Source organism: Heptranchias perlo, chromosome 16 (assembly GCF_035084215.1).
Source record: "Heptranchias perlo isolate sHepPer1 chromosome 16, sHepPer1.hap1, whole genome shotgun sequence".
NCBI classification, from domain to species: domain Eukaryota; kingdom Metazoa; phylum Chordata; class Chondrichthyes; order Hexanchiformes; family Hexanchidae; genus Heptranchias; species Heptranchias perlo.
Window position 1 is genome coordinate 65,090,962 of NC_090340.1, and position 27,770 is coordinate 65,118,731.

At 50.6% G+C, this 27,770-nt stretch overlaps 1 protein-coding gene across 15 annotated transcripts in view; it reads right to left on the minus strand.

The window, feature by feature from the left end:
- cbfa2t3 (CBFA2/RUNX1 partner transcriptional co-repressor 3) overlaps positions 1 to 27,770 on the minus strand; it is a 164,259-nt gene that overhangs the window by 21,591 nt on the left and 114,898 nt on the right. For 9 of the 15 annotated variants that reach the window (XM_067998230.1, XM_067998222.1, XM_067998220.1 and 6 more), the window contains 4 exons: positions 6,040 to 6,284; positions 5,018 to 5,107; positions 2,918 to 3,099; positions 1,427 to 1,677 (listed from right to left, as the gene is read on the minus strand). In XM_067998230.1, the coding sequence (XP_067854331.1) occupies positions 1,427 to 1,677; positions 2,918 to 3,099; positions 5,018 to 5,107; positions 6,040 to 6,279 (763 nt within the window). In that variant the 5' untranslated portion in view covers positions 6,280 to 6,284. The remainder of the gene's footprint in view (positions 1 to 1,426; positions 1,678 to 2,917; positions 3,100 to 5,017; positions 5,108 to 6,039; positions 6,285 to 27,770) is intronic. The other 6 variants (XM_067998229.1, XM_067998225.1, XM_067998218.1 and 3 more) reach the window with 2 other exon arrangements.

Genomic DNA, 27,770 nt, shown 5'->3' on the forward strand with positions numbered 1-27,770 from the left:
ATCGGAGTGTGGGCAGTTACTGACCGACAGGCCGGTATCGGAGTGTGGGCAGTTACTGACCGACAGGCCGGTATCGGAGTGTGGGCAGTTACTGACCGACAGGCCGGTAACAGTGTGGACAGTTACTGACCGACAGGCCGGTAACGGTGTGGGCAGTTACTGACCGACAGGCCGGTATCGGAGTGTGGGCAGTTACTGACCGACAGGCCGGTAACGGTGTGGACAGTTACTGACCGACAGGCCGGTATCGGAGTGTAGGCAGTTACTGACCGACAGGCCGGTAACGGTGTGGACAGTTACTGACCGACAGGCCGGTATCGGAGTGTGGGCAGTTACTGACCGACAGGCCGGTATCGGAGTGTGGGCAGTTACTGACCGACAGGCCGGTATCGGAGTGTGGGCAGTTACTGACCGACAGGCCGGTAACGGAGTGTGGGCAGTTACTGACCGACAGGCCGGTATCGGAGTGTGGGCAGTTACTGACCGACAGGCCGGTAACGGTGTGGACAGTTACTGACCGACAGGCCGGTATCGGAGTGTGGGCAGTTACTGACCGACAGGCCGGTAACGGTGTGGACAGTTACTGACCGACAGGCCGGTATCGGAGGGTGGGCAGTTACTGACCGACAGGCCGGTAACGGTGTGGACAGTTACTGACCGACAGGCCGGTATCGGAGGGTGGGCAGTTACTGACCGACAGGCCGGTAACGGTGTGGACAGTTACTGACCGACAGGCCGGTATCGGAGTGTAGGCAGTTACTGACCGACAGGCTGGTAACGGTGTGGACAGTTACTGACCGACAGGCCAGTATCGGAGTGTGGGCAGTTACTGACCGACAGGCCGGTATCGGAGTGTGGGCAGTTACTGACCGACAGGCCGGTATCGGAGTGTGGGCAGTTACTGACCGACAGGCCGGTAACAGTGTGGACAGTTACTGACCGACAGGCCGGTAACGGTGTGGGCAGTTACTGACCGACAGGCCGGTATCGGAGTGTGGGCAGTTACTGACCGACAGGCCGGTAACGGTGTGGACAGTTACTGACCGACAGGCCGGTATCGGAGTGTGGGCAGTTACTGACCGACAGGCCGGTATCGGAGTGTGGACAGTTACTGACCGACAGGCCGGTATCGGAGTGTGGACAGTTACTGACCGACAGGCCGGTAACGGTGTGGACAGTTACTGACCGACAGGCCGGTATCGGAGTGTGGGCAGTTACTGACCGACAGGCCGGTAACGGTGTGGACAGTTACTGACCGACAGGCCGGTATCGGAGTGTGGGCAGTTACTGACCGTAGGCTGGTATCGGAGTGTGGGCAGTTACTGACCGACAGGCCGGTAACGGTGTGGACAGTTACTGACCGACAGGCCGGTAACGGTGTGGACAGTTACTGACCGACAGGCCGGTATTAGATTAACAGACTTACCTGCAGGCCGGTGCCGATCCCTGAGGTCCCTGTGTTCAGGGTGCCGGTAAGTGTATCTGTAGTGATGGGCCAGAGCCATGTCCTCCAGCCGGTAGTGCTGTGGTTGAGGTGGTGCCGGGTGTGGCAGTCCATTGGCTTGGTGGTTGAGCCCATTGCTGGGACTGAAGCGTTGTCCGGGACTGACTGTGCACGGCCTTTTACTGAGCTGCTCTGCCTGTAGCGGTTCACGATCTAACCCCTTCTCTTTGGTCCTGCAAAAGAAGCAAAGAGACAAAGTCCAGCGTCAGCCGGAGAACACAGGGTGGGAATATCTCACCACTAGTTTTCAAAGTTTATTATTTTATTTTTTGAAAAGCACAATTTGATGTTGCTGTGATGCCCCACCCCACATTGAACGCCATCTGTCACAATTCTGCCCACTCACTCACTTAATCTGTCTATGTACCTTTGTAACTTCCTGCTCCCACCTACACAACTTACTGTCGCTCCTAACTTAGTGTCATCTACAAACTTGGATACACAATTCTCTATTCCTTCATCTAAGTAATTGATATATATGGTGAATAGCTGAGGCCCCAGTACAGATCCCTGAGGAACATCACTTGTCACATCTCACCAATCAGAGAACAAATCCTTTATCTTTACTCTCTGTCTCCTATTTCCTAACCAATTACTAACTCATGTCACAAGTTTGCTGCCAATTCCATGCGCTTTTACATTTGCTAAGACTGAGATTGATGGATATTGTTCGGCGAGGTTATTAAGGGATATGGAACCAAGGTGGGTAAATGGGAGTTAAGGTACAGATCAGCCGTGATCTAATTGAACCTTATCAAATGCCTTCTGGAAGTCCACATGTACAACATCTAATTGAGGTCTTTAAGATGATTAGAGGAGTTGATAGGGGAGTCCAGAACAAGGGGGCAAAACCTTAAAATTGGAGCCAGGCCATTCAGGAGTGATGTCAGGAAGCACTTCCTCACACAAAGGGGAGTGGAAATCTGGAACTCTCTCCCCCAAATAGCTGTTGAGGCTGGGGGTCAATTGAAAATGTCAAAACTGAGATTGATAGATTTTTGTTAGGTAAAGGTTACAGAACCAAGGCGGGTAAATGGAGTTAAGATACAGATCAGCCATATTCTAATTGAATGGCGGAACAGGCTCGAGGGGCTGAATGGCCTCCTGCTGTTCCTGTGATCCTATGATCTCTCTCATTGTTTGATCAAGTTTCTATTTACTTAATTTGTCAGATATCCGAAGGTCTGTGATTGGACCCGACTCAAAGGGCACCACTCACTCAGCACCACCTGGCTGAGAGGGTTATGGGCCTATGGAGACACACAGGTATGGGGCATTAGAGACACATGGTGCTTCACACTGTTGGACATTCTGCAAGCACCAGCTTTCAGCTGTGCGCAGGGAGGTGACTGAATGGAAGGTGTAGGCTGCCTGAGGGCGGTCGAGGTCTCAATGAGGTGGTGCCACACCCACCTGTCAGGAGTCCTTCGTTTACCATTTTCATTCACTTCCAGCAGGATTTCCGAGGAGTCAATAGGTGAGGTGGTATTGGCATCGAGAAGAAGCTGTTCGTGCTGGGCCAGGTACTGAGCTGGCGTTTGCTTTGCCAGCCGAGCACAGTGGAGGAGTTCCCGTTGTAACAGTGGAAGATTGGCCTGAAATTAAACAGAATAAAAACAAAGTCCAGAGCCAGAAAAGGCCATTTGGTCCATGAGTCCCACCCTATCTAGAGCTCACAGATGACTTGTCCATCATAGACTCTCTCACAAACTGATCATCTCCACCTGTTTAAGGGACACATTTCCTTCCCTGACCTTTCCTGAAAGAACCCTCAATCCCAGATATTGAACCAGCTTCTTTTATAGGTGTCAACTGACCGAGAATCAACTTCTCCGGGGATTCTGTTCCACATACAATACCCGGTGTGGAAGAAAGTTTCCTTTAATCTCGCTCAAGGTCATGAATTTTATACCGGGGCGCGCAGGAGAGGGAGAGAGAGCGGGGCGCGCGGGAGAGGGAGAGAGAGCGGGGCGCGCGGGAGAGGGAGAGAGAGCGGGGCGCGCGGGAGAGGGAGAGAGAGCGGGGCGCGCGGGAGAGGGAGAGAGAGCGGGGCGCGCGGGAGAGACATCAGATGGGCAGAAAAGTGGCAAATGGAGTTCAATCCGGAGAAGTGTGAGGTAATGCATTTGGGGAGGGCAAACAGTAAAAGGGAATACACAATAAATGGGAGGATACAGAGGTGTAGAGGAAGTGAGGGACCTTGGAGTGCATGTCCACAGATCCCTGAAGGTAGCAGGACAGGTAGATAAGGTGGTTTAGAAGGCCAATGGAATGCTTTCCTTTATTAGCCGAGGCATAGAATATAAGAGCAGGGAGGTTATGCTCGAACTGTATAAAACACCAGTTAGACCACAGCTTGAGTACTGCACACAGTTCTGGTCACCACATTACAGGAAGGATGTAATTGCACTAGAGAGGGTACAGAGGAGATTTACGAGGATGAGGCCAGGACTAGAGAATTTTAGCTATGATGACAGATTGGATAGGCTGGGGTTGGTTTTTTTGGAACAGAGGAGGCTGAGGGGTGATTTAATTGAGGTGTACAAAATTATGAGGGGCCCAGATAGAGTGGATAGGAAGGACCTATTTTCCTTAGCAGAGGGGTCAATAACCAGGGGGCATAGATTTAAAGTGATTGGTAGAAGGTTTAGAGCGGAAATGAGGAAAAAAACTTTCAACCAAAGGGTGATGGGGGTCTGGAACTCACTGCCTGAGAGGGTGGTAGAGGCAGAAACTCTCAGCTCATTTAAAAAATCCCTGGATGTGCACCTGAAGAGCCGCGACCTGCAGGGCTACGGACCAAATGCGGGAAAGTGGGATTAGACTGGGTGGCTCGTTTCTCAGCCAGCGCGGACACGATGGGCCAAATGGCCTCCTTCTGTGCCGTAAATTTTCTATAATTTTATGGTGGGCGAGAGCGCGGGGCCGGCGGGAGAGTGCGAGAGAGAAGATGACAGAGTATTTGATTTGATTGAATCCCTTTATCATTTTAAAGACCTCAATCTTCTAAACTCGAGGGAATACAAGCCGAGTCTGTGTAACCTGCCCTCATAATTTAACCCTTTTAGCCCCGGTATCATTCTGGTGAATCTGCGCTGCCCCCACTCCAAGGCCAATATATTCTTCCTGAGATGCGGTGCCCAAAACTAAACACAGTCTCCAGATGGGCTCTGACCAAGGCTCTGTATTCCACCGCAAACCCCTTTTCCCCTCATTCTGTACCTTCTTACAATCTGTTCATCCGTAACATCTTCTAGTTCTGCCTGAAACATCAATATTTTCCTTTCCTAAAGGACACTGCCTGTCTTGGAGTGTTCCCAGCATTTTCTGTTTCTATGTTGCTGTATAAACGTAAGCTTCTCCTTTATGGCTTAGGTGCAATCAAACTGCTATTGAAGTCCTCAGTTTCAAGCCTCTGGTGTGACACTGCCAAGACTACAATTCCTTTACAAAGCTCACAGCTGAGACTGGCACCTTACCCGGGAGAGACCATACAGTGCCGCTGTTCCCTACCTTCAGGAAAGGAATGACGAAAGGTCTCAGGGGGAAGTTGGTTGCCTCCTGCAGTTTTGTGTGAAACTCCTCAATGGTCCGGGTGGAATTCTGCAACACACAAAAATAGTGCATGATCAGCCCGAGATCACACAACCTCTGACACACCACACCAACAGAGCACAATCAATATAACAGGGAGATATACAACACATAACCATGCCCACCACTGAGACAAGAAATGGCAAATAGTTTTTCCAGCAGAAATAGAGCTGGGCCAGCTGAGATACTGTACCTGAGCATCAACAGTGCGGTTTAAATCATATCTTTCAGATGAAAAGGAGAGTGTAATCCTGAGTTACAGCCTCAACACACTGTGCAGCAATGAATGGAGGCAGGGAGAGGGGAACAGGCACAGAGAGAAGGGCCAGAGGCGGAGGGCATCAAACACTCGCAGGGCAGGTACAGCACGGGTTAGATATGTAATAATGCAACACTATCCGAACAACACTCCCTACTGCACATTTTGCCACTTTCTGCACCTGTCAGCCTCTGAGTGACATTCTCCAATAAGAGCAACATTCGTGCTGAATTAGGAGCAAATTTGGTCAGTGTTCATACCCTCCAGGACTGGATTGAGACTTCATTCTCGGGATGTGGACATAGCTGGCAACACCGGCATTTATTGGCCACCCCTAGTTGCCCTGAGAAGGTGGTGGTTTACCATCTTCTTGAACTTCTAGCAGTTTGATACAACTGAGTGTCTCGCTAGACCACTTTAGAGGGCAGTTAAGAGTCCACCATGTTGGTGTGGGACTGGAGGATCATATAGGCCCAGACCGGGTAAGGACATTAGTGAATCCGTACAAAGCTGCATGGGATAATTCTTAAAATTCTATAAATCCTGGGTAGAGCAAGAACTGAATCACTGCCTGTTATCACTGGGTCTGTGTCACTGCTGCCTTCAGAGAATTAAGAAAGAGTCCATTTACTGGCTAAAGATCTGTAGACGATCGATCAATTAAGATCAGGGAACTACCTACCACGAGTCCCAACACCAAGCTCCGCACACGCTCTCCGATCTCCGGGGAGATATCGTTACCAAACTGCTGCAATGTGGTCAGGAAGCGCTTCAGTTTACAGAGCTGTCTGGCGCCGCAGGCAGGTGGCAGTTGCTGATTGGAGAGAGAGGCCGTGGTCGAGGTGGCGGGACCATTGCTGAACCCGTTGGGGGTGGATGGAGCTCCAATGATTGCAGTTGGCGAGTGACTGCTCCCATTCATCACTGCTAAGACAAACAGAAAGAGGTGGGCTTAATGCCAGTTGAGGGTGAGACTGGTGACAGTCCCCATCCATTCACCCTGATACTGATGGTGTCACATTGCTAAGCCAACAATGTCATCAAGGCACCGTCATTGCTATTAATGGCTGTTAGACATGAGGAACACTGGGAACAGGAGTAGGCCATTCAGCCCCTCAAAAGACCCCCTGCAAATACTGACGCACTCACAGCAACCCCCTGCAAATACTGACACACTCCCAGGGACCCCCTGCAAATACTGACACAGTCCCAGGGACTGCTGCAAATACTGACACAGTCCCAGGGACCCCCTGCAAATACTGACACAGTCCCAGGGACCCCCTGCAAATACTGACACAGTCCCAGGGACCCCCTGCAAATACTGACACAGTCCCAGGGACCCCCTGCAAATACTGACACACTCCCAGGGACTGCTGCAAATACTGACACACTCCCAGGGACTGCTGCAAATACTGACACACTCCCAGGGACTGCTGCAAATACGGACACACTCCCGGGGACACCCTGCAAATATGGACACACTCCCAGGGACTGCTGCAAATACTGACACACTCCCAGGGACTGCTGCAAATACGGACACACTCCCAGGGACTGCTGCAAATACTGACACAGTCCCAGGGACTGCTGCAAATACGGACACAGTCCCAGGGACTGCTGCAAATACTGACACAGTCCCAGGGACTGCTGCAAATACTGACACAGTCCCAGGGACACCCTGCAAATACTGACACACTCCCAGGGACACCCTGCAAATACTGACACACTCCCAGGGACTGCTGCAAATACGGACACACTCCCAGGGACACCCTGCAAATACTGACACACTCCCAGGGACACCCTGCAAATACTGACACACTCCCAGGGACACCCTGCAAATACTGACACATTCCCAGGGACTGCTGCAAATACGGACACACTCCCAGGGACACCCTGCAAATACTGACACACTCCCAGGGACACCCTGCAAATACTGACACACTCCCAGGGACTGCTGCAAATACTGACACACTCCCAGGGACACCCTGCAAATACGGACACACTCCCAGGGACACCCTGCAAATACGGACACACTCCCAGGGACACCCTGCAAATACGGACACACTCCCAGGGACACCCTGCAAATACTGACACACTCTCAGGGACTGCTGCAAATACGGACACACTCCCAGGGACACCCTGCAAATACTGACACACTCCCAGGGACACCCTGCAAGTACTGACACACTCCCAGGGACTGCTGCAAATACTGACACACTCCCAGGGACTGCTGCAAATACGGACACACTCCCAGGGACTGCTGCAAATGCTGACACACTCCCAGGGACTGCTGCAAATACTGACACACTCCCAGGGACACCCTGCAAATACTGACACACTCCCAGGGACTGCTGCAAATACTGACACACTCCCAGGGACTGCTGCAAATACAGACACACTACCAGGGACCCCCTGCAAATACTGACACACTCCCAGGGACACCCTGCAAATACTGACACACTCCCAGGGACCCCCTGCAAATACTGACACACTCCCAGGGACTGCTGCAAATACTGACACACTCCCAGGGACCCCCTGCAAATACTGACAGTCCCAGGGACACCCTGCAAATACAGACACAGTCCCAGGGACACCCTGCAAATACTGACACAGTCCCAGGGACTGCTGCAAATACTGACACACTCCCAGGGACTGCTGCAAATACTGACACACTCCCAGGGACCCCCTGCAAATACTGACAGTCCCAGGGACACCCTGCAAATACGGACACAGTCCCAGGGACACCCTGCAAATACTGACACAGTCCCAGGGACTGCTGCAAATACTGACAGTCCCAGGGACTGCTGCAAATACTGACACACTCCCAGGGACCCCCTGCAAATACTGACACACTCCCAGGGACACCCTGCAAATACTGACACACTCCCAGGGACACCCTGCAAATACTGACACACTCCCAGGGACACCCTGCAAATACTGACACACTCCCAGGGACTGCTGCAAATACGGACACACTCCCAGGGACTGCTGCAAATACGGACACACTCCCAGGGACTGCTGCAAATACTGACACACTCCCAGGGACTGCTGCAAATACTGACACACTCCCAGGGACTGCTGCAAATACTGACACACTCCCAGGGACTGCTGCAAATACAGACACACTCCCAGGGACCCCCTGCAAATACTGACACACTCCCAGGGACACCCTGCAAATACTGACACACTCCCAGGGACCCCCTGCAAATACTGACACACTCCCAGGGACTGCTGCAAATACTGACACACTCCCAGGGACCCCCTGCAAATACTGACAGTCCCAGGGACACCCTGCAAATACAGACACAGTCCCAGGGACACCCTGCAAATACTGACACAGTCCCAGGGACTGCTGCAAATACTGACACACTCCCAGGGACTGCTGCAAATACTGACACACTCCCAGGGACCCCCTGCAAATACTGACAGTCCCAGGGACACCCTGCAAATACGGACACAGTCCCAGGGACACCCTGCAAATACTGACACAGTCCCAGGGACTGCTGCAAATACTGACAGTCCCAGGGACTGCTGCAAATACTGACACACTCCCAGGGACCCCCTGCAAATACTGACACACTCCCAGGGACACCCTGCAAATACTGACACAGTCCCAGGGACACCCTGCAAATACTGACACACTCCCAGGGACACCCTGCAAATACTGACACACTCCCAGGGACTGCTGCAAATACGGACACACTCCCAGGGACTGCTGCAAATACGGACACACTCCCAGGGACTGCTGCAAATACTGACACACTCCCAGGGACTGCTGCAAATACTGACACACTCCCAGGGACCCCCTGCAAATACTGACACACTCCCAGGGACTGCTGCAAATACTGACACACTCCCAGGGACCCCCTGCAAATACTGACTGTCCCAGGGACACCCTGCAAATACGGACACAGTCCCAGGGACACCCTGCAAATACTGACACAGTCCCAGGGACTGCTGCAAATACTGACAGTCCCAGGGACTGCTGCAAATACTGACACACTCCCAGGGACCCCCTGCAAATACTGACACACTCCCAGGGACACCCTGCAAATACTGACACAGTCCCAGGGACACCCTGCAAATACTGACACACTCCCAGGGACTGCTGCAAATACGGACACACTCCCAGGGACACCCTGCAAATACTGACACACTCCCAGGGACACCCTGCAAATACTGACACACTCCCAGGGACACCCTGCAAATACTGACACACTCCCAGGGACACCCTGCAAATACTGACACACTCCCAGGGACACCCTGCAAATACGGACACACTCCCAGGGACTGCTGAAAATACGGACACACTCCCGGGGACTGCTGCAAATACGGACACACTCCCAGGGACACCCTGCAAATACTGACACACTCCCAGGAACACCCTGCAAATACTGACACACTCCCAGGGACTGCTGCAAATACGGACACACTCCCAGGGACACCCTGCAAATACTGACACACTCCCAGGGACACCCTGCAAATACTGACACACTCCCAGGGACACCCTGCAAATACTGACACATTCCCAGGGACTGCTGCAAATACGGACACACTCCCAGGGACACCCTGCAAATACTGACACACTCCCAGGGACACCCTGCAAATACTGACACACTCCCAGGGACACCCTGCAAATACTGACACACTCCCAGGGACACCCTGCAAATACTGACACACTCCCAGGGACCCCCTGCAAATACTGACACACTCCCAGGGACTGCCGCAAATACGGACACACTCCCAGGGACTGCTGCAAATACGGACACACTCCCAGGGACCCCCTGCAAATACTGACACACTCCCAGGGACACCCTGCAAATACTGACACACTCCCAGGGACTGCTGCAAATACTGACAGTCCCAGGGACCCCCTGCAAATACTGACAGTCCCAGGGACCCCCTGCAAATACTGACAGTCCCAGGGACACCCTGCAAATACAGACACAGTCCCAGGGACACCCTGCAAATACAGACACAGTCCCAGGGACACGCTGCAAATACTGACACACTCCCAGGGACACCCTGCAAATACTGACACACTCCCAGGGACTGCTGCAAATACGGACACACTCCCAGGGACACCCTGCAAATACTGACACACTCCCAGGGACACCCTGCAAATACTGACACACTCCCAGGGACACCCTGCAAATACTGACACATTCCCAGGGACTGCTGCAAATACGGACACACTCCCAGGGACACCCTGCAAATACTGACACACTCCCAGGGACACCCTGCAAATACTGACACACTCCCAGGGACACCCTGCAAATACTGACACACTCCCAGGGACACCCTGCAAATACTGACACACTCCCAGGGACCCCCTGCAAATACTGACACACTCCCAGGGACTGCTGCAAATACGGACACACTCCCAGGGACTGCTGCAAATACGGACACACTCCCAGGGACTGCTGCAAATACGGACACACTCCCAGGGACCCCCTGCAAATACTGACACACTCCCAGGGACACCCTGCAAATACTGACACACTCCCAGGGACTGCTGCAAATACTGACAGTCCCAGGGACCCCCTGCAAATACTGACAGTCCCAGGGACCCCCTGCAAATACTGACAGTCCCAGGGACACCCTGCAAATACAGACACAGTCCCAGGGACACCCTGCAAATACAGACACAGTCCCAGGGACACCCTCCAAATACAGACACAGTCCCAGGGACACCCTGCAAATACTGACACACTCCCAGGGACTGCTGCAAATACTGACACACTCCCAGGGACCCCCTGCAAATACTGACAGTCCCAGGGACACCCTGCAAATACGGACACAGTCCCAGGGACACCCTGCAAATACTGACACAGTCCCAGGGACTGCTGCAAATACTGACAGTCCCAGGGACTGCTGCAAATACTGACACACTCCCAGGGACCCCCTGCAAATACTGACAGTCCCAGGGACACCCTGCAAATACTGACACACTCCCAGGGACACCCTGCAAATACTGACACACTCCCAGGGACACCCTGCAAATACTGACACACTCCCAGGGACTGCTGCAAATACGGACACACTCCCAGGGACTGCTGCAAATATGGACACACTCCCAGGGACACCCTGCAAATACTGACACACTCCCAGGGACACCCTGCAAATACTGACACACTCCCAGGGACACCCTGCAAATACTGACACACTCCCAGGGACCCCCTGCAAATACTGACACACTCCCGGGGACACCCTGCAAATACTGACACACTCCCGGGGACACCCTGCAAATACTGACACACTCCCAGGGACTGCTGCAAATACTGACACACTCCCAGGGACACCCTGCAAATACTGACACACTCCCAGGGACTGCTGCAAATACGGACACACTCCCAGGGACTGCTGCAAATACGGACACACTCCCAGGGACTGCTGCAAATACTGACACACTCCCAGGGACCCCCTGCAAATACTGACACACTCCCGGGGACACCCTGCAAATACTGACACACTCCCGGGGACACCCTGCAAATACTGACACACTCCCAGGGACTGCTGCAAATACGGACACACTCCCAGGGACTGCTGCAAATACGGACACACTCCCAGGGACTGCTGCAAATACTGACACACTCCCAGGGACCCCCTGCAAATACTGACACACTCCCAGGGACCCCCTGCAAATACTGACACACTCCCGGGGACACCCTGCAAATACTGACACACTCCCAGGGACTGCTGCAAATACGGACACACTCCCAGGGACTGCTGCAAATACTGACACACTCCCGGGGACACCCTGCAAATACTGACACACTCCCAGGGACTGCTGCAAATACGGACACACTCCCAGGGACTGCTGCAAATACTGACACACTCCCAGGGACACCCTGCAAATACTGACACACTCCCAGGGACTGCTGCAAATACTGACACACTCCCAGGGACACCCTGCAAATACTGACACACTCCCAGGGACTGCTGCAAATACGGACACACTCCCAGGGACTGCTGCAAATACGGACACACTCCCAGGGACTGCTGCAAACACTGACACACTCCCAGGGACTGCTGCAAATACTGACACACTCCCAGGGACACCCTGCAAATACTGACACACTCCCAGGGACTGCTGCAAATACGGACACACTCCCAGGGACTGCTGCAAATACTGACACACTCCCAGGGACACCCTGCAAATACTGACACACTCCCAGGGACCCCCTGCAAATACTGTGTGTGAATTCTGAATATGTCCTCATCGAAACGTCCCTGTCCCTGTAAATAAAAAGGCCTCATCGAAGGTCAGAAGCCTGCAGCAACTAAGGCTTTTATGCAAAGAGATGTCTCGGGAGTATTTGCTGCAGTGGACTCCAGCACCCTGCTCTCCCCCACAAAGCACAGTGCCCATGCGAAGTGTACCTCACAGGGAGATGCACAGTGCCCTTTACACACCGTTCCCGTTAAAGTCTCCTCTCTCCCACTGCTGCGGGCTGCTGTGTAAACCTGCACCATTTCAGCGGTGAGTGAAACCGTTGCTAAAAACGGCATCACCGCAAGAGCTTTCACAGAGAACAGATGCCTTTCTGTTACAATCCGGTTCATGTTTCAGGCTCAAATTAGCAACATCACTTGGAAACTCCTCCCCCTCCCCCGTATGAAATATGCCTTGAGATTATTTGCCTCCCACCTCACTGCCATTTCTCTCTATCTCATGTCACTCCCTGATGCTGCCGGCCTTACTCCTGTACTCCCCTCCAGAATCATACAGCACAGAATGAGGCCATTCAGCCCATCGTGCCTGTGCCTGTGAAGAGATATCCAATTCGTCCCACTCCCCTGCTCTTTCCCCGTAGCCCTGTAAATTTTTCCTTTTCAAGTATTTATCCAATTCCCTTTTGAAAGTTATTATTGAATCCGCTTCCACCGCCCTTTCAGGCAGTGGGTGCGTTCGAGATCATAACAACTCGCTGCATAAAATAATCTTCATCTCCCACCTGGTTCTTTTGCCAATCACCTCAAATCCGTGTCCTCTGGTTACCGACTTATGCCAGTGGAAACAGTTCCTCCTTATTTACTCGAAACCCTTCATAATTTTGAATAACTATTAAATCTCCTCTTAACCTTCTCTGCTCTAAGGAGAACAATCCCAGCTTCTCCAGTCTCTCCACACAACTGAAGTCCCTCATCCCTGGTACCATTCTGATAAATCACTTCTGCACCCTCTCCAAGGCCTTGACATCCTTCCTAAAGTGTGGTGACCAGAATTGGACACAATACTCCAGCTGAGGACTACACAGTGTTTTATAAAAGTTTACCATAACTTCCTTGCTTTTGTACTCTATGCCTCTATTAATAAAGCCCAGGATCCCGTATGTTTTTTTAAACAGCCTTCTCAACTTGTCCTGCCACCTTCAAAGATTTGTGTATGTGCACCCCCAGGTCTCTCTGTTCCTGCACCCCCTTTAAAATTGTACCATTTAGTTTATATTGTGTCTCATTATTCCTTCAAAAATGCATCACTTCACACTCCTCTGCATTAAATTTCAACTGCCATGTGTCTGCCCATTTCACCAGTCTGCCTGTGTCCTCCCAAAGTCTGTTACTATCCTCCTCACTGTTTACTACATTTCCAAGTTTCATGTCATCTGCAAAATTTGAAATAATGCCTTTTATATCCCAGGCCAGGTCATTAATATATATCAAAAAGAGCAGTGGTCCTAATACCGATCCCTGGGGAACACCACTGTATACTTCCCTCCAGTCTGAAAAACAACCGTTCACCACTACTCTCTGCTTTCTGTCCCTTAGCCAATTTTGTATCCATGCTGCACCTGTCTGTTTAATTCCATGTGTTTAAGTTTTGCTAACAAGCCTATTATGTGGTACTTTATCAATTGCCTTTTGAAAGTCCATTCACACAACATCAACCGCACTGCCCTCATCAACCCTCTGTTACTTCATCGAAGAACTCAATTAAACGTATCAGACACGATTTGCCTTTAACAAATCTGTACTAACTTTAATTTATTAACTCATGTATTTCCAAGTGAGAATTAATTTTGTCCTGGATTATTGTCTCAAAGTTGCCCCACCGCCGACATTAAGCTGACCGGCCTGTAATTGCCGGGTTTATCCCTCTTCCCTTTTTTGAACAGGGGTGTAACATTCACGATCCTCCCGGCCTCTGGCACCGCCCCCATATCTAAGGAGGATTGGAAGATTGTGGCTAGAGCCTCCGTAATTTCTACTCTTACTTCCTCGAATAGGTGAGCGCGGTGTAAAAGGGGAGTCCGAGAGGTGAGCGCAGTGTAAAAGGGGAGTCCGAGAGGTGAGCGCAGTGTAAAAGGGGAGTCCGAGAGGTGAGCGCGGTGTAAAAGGGGAGTCCGAGAGCGGGAGGGGAGTCCAAGAGGTGAGCGCGGTGTAAAAGGGGAGTCCGAGAGGTGAGCGCGGTGTAAAAGGGGAGTCCGAGAGGTGAGCGCGGTGTAAAAGGAGAGTCCGAGAGGTGAGCGCAGTGTAAAAGGAGAGTCCGAGAGGTGAGCGCAGTGTAAAAGGAGAGTCCGAGAGGTGAGCGCGGTGTAAAAGGGGAGTCCGAGAGGTGAGCGCGGTGTAAAAGGAGAGTCCGAGAGGTGAGCGCGGTGTAAAAGGGGAGTCCGAGAGGTGAGCGCGGTGTAAAAGGAGAGTCCGAGAGGTGAGCGCGGTGTAAAAGGAGAGTCCGAGAGGTGAGCGCGGTGTAAAAGGAGAGTCCGAGAGGTGAGCGCGGTGTAAAAGGAGAGTCCGAGAGGTGAGCGCGGTGTAAAAGGGGAGTCCGAGAGGTGAGCGCGGTGTAAAAGGGGAGTCCGAGAGGTGAGCGCGGTGTAAAAGGAGAGTCCGAGAGGTGAGCGCGGTGTAAAAGGGGAGTCCGAGAGGTGAGCGCGGTGTAAAAGGGGAGTCCGAGAGGTGAGCGCGGTGTAAAAGGGGAGTCCGAGAGGTGAGCGCGGTGTAAAAGGAGAGTCCGAGAGGTGAGCGCGGTGTAAAAGGGGAGTCCGAGAGGTGAGCGCGGTGTAAAAGGGGAGTCCGAGAGGTGAGCGCGGTGTAAAAGGAGAGTCCGAGAGGTGAGCGCGGTGTAAAAGGGGAGTCCGAGAGGTGAGCGCGGTGTAAAAGGGGAGTCCGAGAGGTGAGCGCGGTGTAAAAGGGGAGTCCGAGAGGTGAGCGCGGTGTAAAAGGGGAGTCCGAGAGGTGAGCGCAGTGTAAAAGGGGAGTCCGAGAGGTGAGCGCGGTGTAAAAGGGGAGTCCGAGAGGTGAGCGCGGTGTAAAAGGGGAGTCAGAGAGCGGGAGGGGAGTCCGAGAGGTGAGCGCAGTGTAAAAGGGGAGTCCGAGAGGTGAGCGCAGTGTAAAAGGGGAGTCCGAGAGGTGAGCGCGGTGTAAAAGGGGAGTCCGAGAGGTGAGCGCGGTGTAAAAGGGGAGTCCGAGAGGTGAGCGCGGTGTAAAAGGGGAGTCCGAGAGGTGAGCGCGGTGTAAAAGGGGAGTCCGAGAGGTGAGCGCGGTGTAAAAGGGGAGTCCGAGAGGTGAGCGCGGTGTAAAAGGGGAGTCCGAGAGGTGAGCTCCGTGTAAAAGGAGAGTCCGAGAGGTGAGCACAGTGTAAAAGGAGAGCCCGAGAGGTGAGCGCGGTGTAAAAGGAGAGCCCGAGAGGTGAGCGCGGTGTAAAAGGAGAGTCCGAGAGGTGAGCGCGGTGTAAAAGGAGAGTCCGAGAGGTGAGCGCGGTGTAAAAGGGGAGTCCGAGAGGTGAGCGCGGTGTAAAAGGAGAGTCCGAGAGGTGAGCACAGTGTAAAAGGAGAGTCCGAGAGGTGAGCGCGGTGTAAAAGGGGAGTCCGAGAGGTGAGCGCGGTGTAAAAGGAGAGTCCGAGAGGTGAGCGCGGTGTAAAAGGGGAGTCCGAGAGGTGAGCGCGGTGTAAAAGGGGAGTCCGAGAGGTGAGCGCGGTGTAAAAGGGGAGTCCGAGAGGTGAGCGCCGTGTAAAAGGAGAGTCCGAGAGGTGAGCGCGGTGTAAAAGGAGAGTCAGAGAGCGGGAGGGGAATGTAAATGGTGAGTCAGAGAGCGGGAGGGGAATGTAAAAGGAGAGTCCCAAGAGCGGGAAGAGAGTCCCAGAGGTGAACGCAGTGTAAATCTCGGGCAAGTCATGGCAGCAGAGCTCACACCTGTGATATGCTCCTCCTGCACTATGTGGGAAGTCATGGACACTACAGGTGTCCCTGGTGACCATGTGTGCAGGAAGTGTGTCCAGCTGCTGCTACTGGCTAACCGCATTTCGGAGCTGGAGCTGTGGGTGGATTCACAGTGGAGCATCCATGATGCTGAGATTATCGTGGATAGCACGTTCAGTGAGGTGGTCGATTACGCAGGCAGAAAGGAAATGGGTGAACCACAGGCAGAGTAAAAGGACGAAGCAGGGAGAGCAGGAGTCCCCTGGGGCCATCTCCCTCTCAAACAGATATACTGCTTTGGATACTGTTGGGGGAAGATGGTTTATCAGGGGAAAGCAGCAAGAGCCAAGTTCGTGGCACCACGGGGGGCTCTGCTGCACAGGAGGGGAGGAATAAGAGTGGCAGGGCTATAGTGATAGGGATTCAATTGTAAGGGGAACAGATAGGCGTTTCTGCGGCCGCAAACGTGACTCCAGGATGGTATGTTGCCTCCCTGGTGCTAGGGGCAAGGATGTCACGGAGCGGCTGCAGGGCATTCTGGAGGGGGAGGGTGAACAGCCAGTAGTCGTGGTCCATATCGGTACCAATGACATTGGTTAAAAAAAGGGATGAGGTCCTGCAAGGTGAATTTAAGGAGTTAGGAGATAAATTAAAAAGCAGGACCTCAAAGGTAGTGATCTCAGGATTACTACCAGTGCCACGTGCTAGTGAGTATAGGAACAGGAGAATAGACCAGATGAATGCGTGGCTGCAGGGATGGTGTAGGAGGGAGGGATTTAGATTCCTGGGACATTGGGACCGGTTCTGGGGAAGGTGGGCCCTGTACAAGCGGGACGGGATACACCCGAACACGACCGGGACCGATGTCCTCGCGGGGATGTTTGCTAGTGCTGTTGGGGAAGATTTAAACGAGAATGGCAGGGGGATGGGAACCTGAGCAGGGAGACAGAGGAGGGGGAAACAAGGATAGAAACAAAAGACAGAAAGGGAAGAAGCAATAGTGGAGGGCAGAGAAAACAAGGGCGAAAAACAAATAGGGCCATAGCGCAAAATAAAACTAAGATGACTAGCAATATTAAAAAGACAAAGACAAAAACCAAAGAACACACCCACCAGCTCAACAAACTGATCAAGACCTTCGATCCAGACCTTCAAAGCATCCTACGCACTCTCATCCCACGTACTCCCCGCGTGGGAGACTTCTACTGCCTCCTAAAGATACACAAAGCCAACACACCCGGACGTCCTATCGTATCAGGCAATGGAACCCTGTGTGAGAACCTCTCTGGATACATCGAGGGCATCCTGAAACCCATCGTACAGGGAACCCCCAGCTTCTGTTGCGACACAACAGACTTCCTACAAAAACTCAGTACCCACGGACCAGTTGAACCAGGAACACTTCTCACCACGATGGACGTCTCGGCACTATACACCAGTATCCCCCACGATGACGGCATCGCTGCGACAGCATCAATACTCAACACCAACAACAGCCAATCTCCAGACGCCATCCTACAACTCATCCGCTTCATCCTGGATCACAATGTCTTCACCTTCGATAACCAGTTCTTTACCCAAACACACAGAACAGCCATGGGGACCAAATTCACACCCCAATACGCCAACATTTTCATGCACAAGTTCGAGCAGGACTTCTTCACTGCACAGGACCTCCAACCAACACTATACACCAGATACATCGACGACATTTTCTTTCTATGGACCCACGGCGAGGAATCACTAAAGAGACTACACGATAACATCAACAAGTTCCACGCCACCATCAAGCTCACCATGGACTACTCCTCAGAATCAGTTTCTTTCTTGGACACACGAATCTCCATCAAAGACGGGCACCTCGGCACCTCACTCGACCGCAAGCCCACGGACAACCTCACGATGCTCCACTTTTCCAGCTTCCACCCTAACCACGTCAAAGAGGCCATCCCCTATGGACAGGCCCTGCGAATACACAGGGTCTGCTCAGACGAGGAGGAACGCGATGGACACCTACAGACGCTGAAAGACGCCCTAGTAAGAACGGGATATGACGCTCGACTCATCGATCGACAGTTCCGACGGGCCACAGCGAAAAATCGCATAGACCTCCTCAGGAGACTAACACGGGACGCAACCAACAGAGTACCCTTTGTAGTCCAGTCCTTCCCCGGAGCGGAGAAACTACGCCATGTTCTCCGCAGCCTTCAACATGTCATCAATGACGACGAACACCTCATTATGGCCATCCCCACACCTCCACTACTCGCCTTTAAACAGCCACTCAACCTCAAGCAGACCATCGCTCGCAGCAAATTACCCAGCTTTCAGGAGAACAGCGTCCACGACACCACACAACCCTGCCACGGTAACCTCTGCAAGACATGCCAGATCATCGACACAGATACCACCATCACACGAGAGGACACCACCCACCAGGTACATGGTTCATACTCCTGTGACTCGGCCAACGTTGTCCACCTCATACGTTGCAGGAAAGGATGCCCCAGAGCATGGTACATTGGCGAGACCATGCAGATGCTGCGACAACGGATGAACGGACACCGCGCAACAATCACCAAACAGGAGGGTTCCCTCCCAGTCGGGGAACACTTCAGCAGTCAAGGACATTCAGCCACCGACCTTCGGGTAAGCGTACTCCAAGGCGGCCTTCGAGACACACGACAACGCAAAATCGTCGAGCAGAAATTGATAGCCAAGTTCCGCACCCATGAGGACGGCCTCAACCGGGGATCTTGGGTTCATGTCACGCTACACGTTACCCCACCAGCGAACAAATGTTATCTGTTTTTAATATAACGGGTCAGTTGCTGTCTTTTCTATGTTTCTACCTCTCTATCTCTGTTTTTTTTTGGTGATTTGTATATTCGGAGACCTTGCAGGTAACACCTGTCTGTCTGCACACTGATTGCCTTGGCAACGGGCAGTTGAAAAGACTGTCTGTAATCACCAAGCATTGTTCTGTGATTTATAAATGCGATTTCATTTCGAGGATTTCATTTCCACAACATTCACCTGAGGAAGGAGGAAGCCTCCGAAAGCTTGTGAATTTAAAATAAAATTGCTGGACTATAACTTGGTGTTGTAAAATTGTTTACAATTAAAAAGACAAGACATTGTGTCTTAATGCGCGGAGCATTCGCAATAAGCTAGATGAATTAACAGCTCAGATAGATATTAACGGTTATGATATAGTTGCGATTACGGAGACATGGCTGCAGGGTGACCAAGGATGGGAACTGAACATCCCGGGGTATTCAATATTTAGGAAGGACAGGCAAAAAGGGAAAGGAGGTGGGGTAGCGTTGTTAGTAAAGGAGGAAATCAATGCAATAGTGAGAAAGGATATTGGCTCGGAAAATCACAATGTGGAATCTGTATGGGTGGAGCTAAGAAACACCAAGGAGCAGAAAACATTGGTGGGGGTTGTCTATAGGCCCCCAAACAGTAGTGGAGATGTAGGGAAGGGCATTAAACAGGAAATCAGAGACGCATGCAAGAAGGGTACAACTATAATCATGGGCGACTTTAATCTACATATAGATTGGTCAAACCAAATTAGCAATAATACTGTGGGGGAGGAATTCCTGGAGTGTGTACGTGATGGTTTTCTAGACCAATACGTTGAGGAACCAACCAGAGAACAGGCGATCCTAGACTGGGTATTGTACAATGAGAAAGGATTAATTAACAATCTTGTTGTGCGGGGTCCCTTAGGGAACAGCGACCATAACATGGTAGAATTCCTCATTAAGATGGAGAGTGAAGTAGTTGAATCCGAAACTAGGGTCCTGAATCTAAATAAAGGAAATTACGAAAGTATGAGGTGCGAGTTGGCTAGAATAGATTGGGGAACTTTACTAAAAGGGATGACAGTGGATAGGCAATGGCTAATATTTAAAGAACGTATGCAGGAATTACAACAATTATTCATTCCTGTCTGGTGCAAAAATAAAACAGGAAAGGTGCCTCAACCGTGGCTTACAAAAGAAATTAGGGATAGTATTAGATCCAAAGAGGAGACATATAAAATTGCCAGAAAAAGCAGCAAGCCTGAGGATTGGGAGCAGTTCAGAATTCAGCAAAGGAGGATAAAGAGATTGATTAAGAGGGGAAAAATAGAGTATGAGAGTAAACTAGCAGGGAACATAAAAACTGATTGTAAAAGCTTCTATAAATATGTCAGGAGAAAAAGATTAGTGAAGACAAAAGTAGGTCCCTTACAGTCAGAAATGGGGGAAATTATAATGGGGAACAAAGAAATGGCGGAACAATTAAACACATACTTTGGTTCTGTCTTCACAAAGGAGGACACAAATAACCTCCCGGAAATGTTAGGGAACCAAGGGTCTAGTGAGAGGGAGGAACTGAAGGAAACCAGTATTAATAATAAAAAGTGCTAGGGAAATTAATGGGGCTAAAGGCTGACAAATCTCCAGGGCCTGATAATCCACATCCCAGAGTACTGAAGGAAGTGGCCCTGGAAATAGTGGATGCATTGGTGATCATCTTCCAAAATTCTATAGACTCTGGAACAGTTCCTACAGATTGGAGGCAAATGTAACCCCACTATTTAAAAAAGGAGGGAGAGAAAAAACAGGGAATTACAGACCAGTTAGCCTAACATCAGTAGTGGGGAAAATGCTAGAATCTATTATAAAGGATGTGATAACATAACACTTGGAGGGCGTTAACGGGATTGGACAAAGTCAGCATGGGTTTATGAAAGGGAAATCATGCTCAACAAATCTACTGGAGTTTTTTGAGGGTGTAACTAGAATAGATAGGGGAGAACCAGTGGATGTGGTGTATTTGGATTTTCAGAAGGCTTTTGATAAGGTCCCACACAAGAGGTTAGTGTGCAAAATTAAAGCATATGGGATTGGGGGGAATATATTGGCATGGATTGAGAATTGGTTGACAGACAGGAAACAGAGAGTAGGAATAAACGGGTCTTTTTCCGGGTGGCAGGCAGTGACTAGTGGGGTACTGCAGGGATCAGTGCTTGGGCCCCAGCTATTCACAATATATATCAATGATTTGGATGAGGGAACTAAATATAACATTTCCAAGTTTGCAGACGACACAAAGCTGGGGTGGAATGTGAGCTGTGAGGAGGATGCAAAGAGGCTCCAATGTGATTTAGACAAGTTGGGTGAGTGGGCAAGAACATGGCAGATGCAGTATAACGTGGATAAATGTGAGGTTATCCACTTTGGTTGTAAAAACAGAAAGGCAGATTATTATCTGAATGGTGATAGATTGGGAAAAGGGGAGGTGCAACGAAACCTGGGTGTCCTTGTACACCAGTCGCTGAAAGCGAGCATTCAGGTGCAGCAAGCAGTTAGGAAGGCGAATGGTATGTTGGCCTTCATTGCAAGAGGATTTGAGTACAGGAGCAGGGATGTCTTACTGCAGTTATACAGGGCCTTGGTGAGACCACATCTGGAGTATTGTGTGCAGTTTTGGTCTCCTTATCTGAGGAAGGATGTCCTTGCCATGGAGGGAGTGCAATGTAAGTTTACCAGACTGATTCCTGGGATGGCAGGACTGACGTATGAGGAGAGATTGGGTCGACTAGGCCTATATTCACTCGAGTTTAGAAGAACGAGAGGTGATCTCATCGAAACATATAAAATTCTAACAGGAGTAGACAGACTAGATGCAGGGAGGATGTTCCCGATGGCTGGGGAGTCCAGAACGAGGGGTCACAGTCTCAGGATACGGGGTGTGCCATTTAGAACCGAGATGAGGAGAAATTCCTTCACTCAGAGGGTGGTGAACCTGTGGAATTCTCTACCACAGAAAGCAGTGGAGGCCAAGTCATGAGATGTATTCAAGAAGGAGATAGATATATTTCAATGCTAAAGGGATCAAGGGATATGGGGAAAAAGCGGGAACAGGGTACTGAGTTAGACGATCAGCCATGATCATTTTGAATGGCGGAGCAGGCCCGAAGGGCCGAATGTTGCTCCTATTTTCTATGTTTCTGCACTAGCACAGATCCAGGCTCGCAGCCGAAAAGTGGAAATCCCTTAACAGATGGAGAAGAAACAGATGAAAAAAAAGGTGCGTAAAAGCACAGAGAAACCTATCCCCAGGCTGAGTCTCTGGAACAGTGGTACAGGCCCAAAGTGCTCCAAGGGCAAGAGGTAGGATTCAAATCCGTATTCAGTACAATTCCACTCCCCACTCTGATGAGAAGGGCGGAGGGAGATGGCAAACAGGTGTTGGAAAGGTGCTGAAATCCAGCTGTGTGGGTAACGATCAGGGACAGACCAAAGTTAACAAACTCTTCAAAAACTTCGTCTCAGTGCAGCTGCTCCCCCAATAAGCAGGGTGCCCGGGTATCTGAGCCCCGGGTACAGTTGATACCTGTATGAAATAGTTAGATATAAATCATCTTTCCATTTTTCCACGTCTATCCTTCAGTGTCACTGTCCTGTTTGACAGACTTCAGGGAGAAACGATTTCTTGCTCCTGGGCTCAGTAAATGTATAGCACTGAGACTGTTTTAACATCGGCTTTAACAGTACTGGAGAGATACGGTCAGGGTGGCAACCTTCTACAGGAGCCTGACCGGAACTGTATAGGAAGAATTCCTAGCACTACAGCCAGACGCCACATACGGCAGTTACTGCATCAGTACCTCAACATCCTGCATCAGCCCAGCAAGTCCCTTTGGAATCCCAGTAATACACATTACGATCCCTGGAACACTCTGTCCATTATATCGACAGCACCCTCCAACAGACCTACAGCTCCATCCACCATATACAGCAATGTGAACGTGGCCAACAGTTCCATTGATCATATACAGCAATGTGAACCTGCCTCCAGCTCCGTCCATTGTATACAGCAATGTGAACCTGCCTCCAGCTCCGTCCATTGTATACAGCAATGTGAACCTAGCCTACAGCTCCGTCCATTGTATATAGCAATGTGAACCTGCCGACAGCTCCGTCCATTGTATACAGCAATGTGAACCTAGCCTACAGCTCCGTCCATTGTATACAGCAGTGTGAACCTGGCCTACAGCTCCGTCCATTGTATACAGCAATGTGAACCTGGCCTACAGCTCCGTCCATTGTATACAGCAATGTGAACCTGCCTACAGCTCCGTCCATTGTATACAGCAATGTGAACCTGGCCTACAGCTCCGTCCATTGTATACAGCAATGTGAACCTGGCCTACAGCTCCGTCCATTGTATACAGCAATGTGAACCTAGCCTACAGCTCCGTCCATTGTATACAGCAATGTGAACCTGCCTACAGCTCCGTCCATTGTATACAGCAGTGTGAACCTGGCCTACAGCTCCGTCCATTGTATACAGCAGTGTGAACCTAGCCTACAGCTCCGTCCATTGTATACAGCAATGTGAACCTGCCGACAGCTCCGTCCATTGTATACAGCAATGTGAACCTGGCCTACAGCTCCGTCCATTGTATACAGCAATGTGAACCTGCCTACAGCTCCGTCCATTGTATACAGCAGTGTGAACCTAGCCTACAGCTCCGTCTATTGTATACAGCAATGTGAACCTGCCTACAGCTCCGTCCATTGTATACAGCAGTGTGAACCTGCCTACAGCTCCGTCCATTGTATACAGCAGTGTGAACCTGCCTACAGCTCCGTCCATTGTATACAGCAATGTGAACCTGCCTACAGCTCCGTCCATTGTATACAGCAGTGTGAACCTGGCCTACAGCTCCGTCCATTGTATACAGCAATGTGAACCTGCCGACAGCTCCGTCCATTGTATACAGCAGTGTGAACCTGGCCTACAGCTCCGTCCATTGTATACAGCAATGTGAACCTGGCCTACAGCTCCGTCCATTGTATACAGCAATGTAATCATGGCCTATTGCAAGGGGGTTGGAGTACAAGCATAAGGAAGTCTTACTACAATTGTACAGTGATGTGGAGATGCCGGTGATGGACTGGGGTGGACAAACGTAAGGAGTCGCACAACACCAGGTTATAGTCCAACAGCTTTATTTGAAATCACAAGCTTTCGGAGCTTTGCTCCTTCATCAGGTGAAGTGAAGAGATGCATATAGGCACAGCATATATAGTCAGAGAACAATGCCTAATGATTACAGATAATCTTTCTAACTGCCCTTTATCACACCTCGGTAGAGAGATAATCACAGCAATCAAAGGAGTGAATGGTGTTCAGACAGGTTAGTCAGGGAAACATTACATCCAAGAATACTGAGGTGGGGTCATAAGGGGTCAAATGGAGCAGATGCTGGGGTTTGTATTGAAAACAGATAACTTTTTTTTGCTGGAAATGGCAGCAGGTCCGGCCGCATCTGTGTATGGAGAACAAGCCAACTACAACTGGACTCTGGATGACTCTACGTCAGGTGGGGTTACATGTAGCGTGACATGAACCCAAGATCCCGGTTGAGGCCGTCCTCATGGGTGCGGAACTTGGCTATCAATTTCTGCTCGACAATTGTGCGTTGTCATGTGTCTTGAAGGCCGCCTTGGAGAACGTTTACCCGAAGATCGGAGGCTGAATGTCCTTGACTGCTGAAGTGTTCCCCAACTGGGAGGGAACCCTCCTGCCTGGCAATTGTTGTGCGGTGTCCGTTCATCCGTTGTCGCAGTGTCTGCATGGTCTCGCCAATGTACCATGCTCTGGGGCATCCTTTCCTGCAACGTATGAGGTAGACAACGTTGGCCGAGTCACAGGAGTATGAACCATGTACCTGGTGGATGGTGTCCTCTCGTGTGATGGTGGTATCTGTGTCGATGATCTGGCATGTCTTGCAGAGGTTGCCGTGGCAGGGTTGCGTGGTGTTGTGGTCGCTGTTCTCCTGAAAGCTGGGTAATTTGCTGCGAACGATGGTCTGTTTGAGGTTAGGTGGCTGTTTGAAGGCGAGTAGTGGAGGCGTGGGGATGGCCTTAGCAAGGTGTTCGTCGTCATCGATGACATGTTGAAGGCTGCGGAGAACATGGCGTAGTTTCTCCGCTCCGGGGAAGTACTGGACGACGAAGGGTACTCTCTGTTGGTTGTGTCCCGTGTTTGTCTTCTGAGGAGGTCTATGCGATTTTTCGCTGTGGCCGGTCGGAACTGTCGAGAGCGTCATATCCCGTTCTTACGAGGGCATCTTTCAGCGTCTGTAAGTGTCCATCGTGTTCTTCCTCGTCTAAGCAGATCCTGTGTATTCACAGGGCCTGTCCATAGGGGATGGCCTCTTTGACGTGGTTAGGGTGGAAGCTGGAGAAGTGGAGCATCGTGAGGTTGTCCGTGGGCTTGACGGAGAGTCATCCAGAGTCCAGTCGTAGTTGGCTTGTTCTCCATACACAGATGCGGCCGGACCTGCTGCCATTTCCAGCAAAAAAAAGTTATCTGTTTTCAATACAAACCCCAGCATCTGCTCCATTTGACCCCTTGTGACCCCACCTCAGTATTCTTGGATGTAATGTTTCCCCGACTAACCTGTCTGAACACCATTCACTCCTTTGATTGCTGTGATTATCTCTCTGCCGAGGTGTGATAAAGGGCAGTTAGAAAGATTATCTGTAATCACCATGTGGAGATGCTGGTGATGGACTGGGGTTGACAATTGTAAACAATTTTACAACACCAAGTTATAGTCCAGCAATTTTATTTTAAATTCACAAGCTTTCGGAGGCTTCCCCCTTCGTCAGGTGAACCTGTAATCACCAGGCATTGTTCTCTGACTATATATGCTGTGCCTATATGCATCTCTTCACTTCACCTGATGAAGGAGCAAAGCTCCGAAAGCTTGTGATTTCAAATAAAGCTGTTGGACTATAACCTGGTGTTGTGCGACTCCTTACATTTACAATTGTACAGGGCTTTGGTGAGACTATACCTGGAGTACTGTGTACAGTTTTGGTCTCCTTATCTAAGGAAGGATACACTTGCCTTAGAGGCGGTGCAACGAAGGCTCACTGAGATGAGAAGGCTGTTCTAGAAAGTTATGGCATAGAAGGCGGCCATTCGGTCCATCGTGTCCGTGCCAGCCAAAAAAGAGCTATCCAGCTTAAACCCTCTTTCCAGCCCTTGGTCTGCAGCCCTGTAGGTTACGGCACTTCAAGTGCCTATCCAAGTACTTTATAAATGATTTGAGGGTTTCTGCCTCTACCACCCTTTCAGGCAGTGAGTTCCAGACCCCCATCACCCTCTGGGTGAAAACATTTCTCCTCAGCTCCCCTCTAATCCTTCTACCAATTACTTTAAATCTATGCCCCCTTGTCATTGACCCCTCTGCTAAGGGAAATAGATCCGTCCTATCCATTCGATCTAGCTCCCTCATAATTTTATATACCTCAATTAAATCTCCCCTCAGCCTACGTTGTTCCAAAGAAAACAACCCCAGCCGATTCAATCTTTTCTCATAGCTAAAATTCTCCAGCCCTGGCAACAGCCTCGTAAATCTCCTCTGTACCCTCTCGAGTGCAATCAAATCTTTCCTGTAATGTGGTGACCAGAACTGTATGCAGTACTCAAGCTGTGGCCTAACCAATGTTTTATACAGTTCTAGCATAACCTCCCTGCTCTTATATTCTATGCCTCGGCTAATAAAGGAAAGTATCCCAAATGCCTTCTTAACCACCTTATCTACCTGTCCTGTTACCTTCAGGGATCTGTAGACATGCACTCCAAGGTCCCTTTGTTCCTCTACACCTCTCTGTATCCTCCCATTTATTGTGTATTCCCTTGCCTTGTTTGCCCTCCCCAAATGCATTACCTCACACTTCTCCGGATTGAATTCCATTTGCCACTTTTCTGCCCACTTGACCAGTCCATTGATATTTTCCTGCAGTCTTCAGCTTTCCTCCTCACTATCAACCACACGGCCAATTTTTGTATCATCTGCAAACTTTTTGATCAAGCCCCTACATTCAAGTTCAAATCATTAATATATACCACAAAAAGCAAGGGAACCCCACTGGAAACAGCCTTCAAGTCACAAAAACACCCGTCGGGCATTACCCTTTGCTTCCTGCCACTGAGCCAATTTTGGATCCAACTTGCCACTTTCCCTCGGATCCCATGGGCTTTTACTTTTCTGACCAATCTGCCATGTAGGATCTTGTCAAAAGCCTTGCTAAAATCCATGTACACTGCATCAAATGCATTACCCTCATCAACCCTCCTTGTTACCTCCTCAAAAAATTCAATCAAGTTAGTGAGACACAACCTTCCCTTAACAAATCCATGCTAACTGTCCTTGATTAATCCGTTCCTTTCTAAATGACGATTTATCCT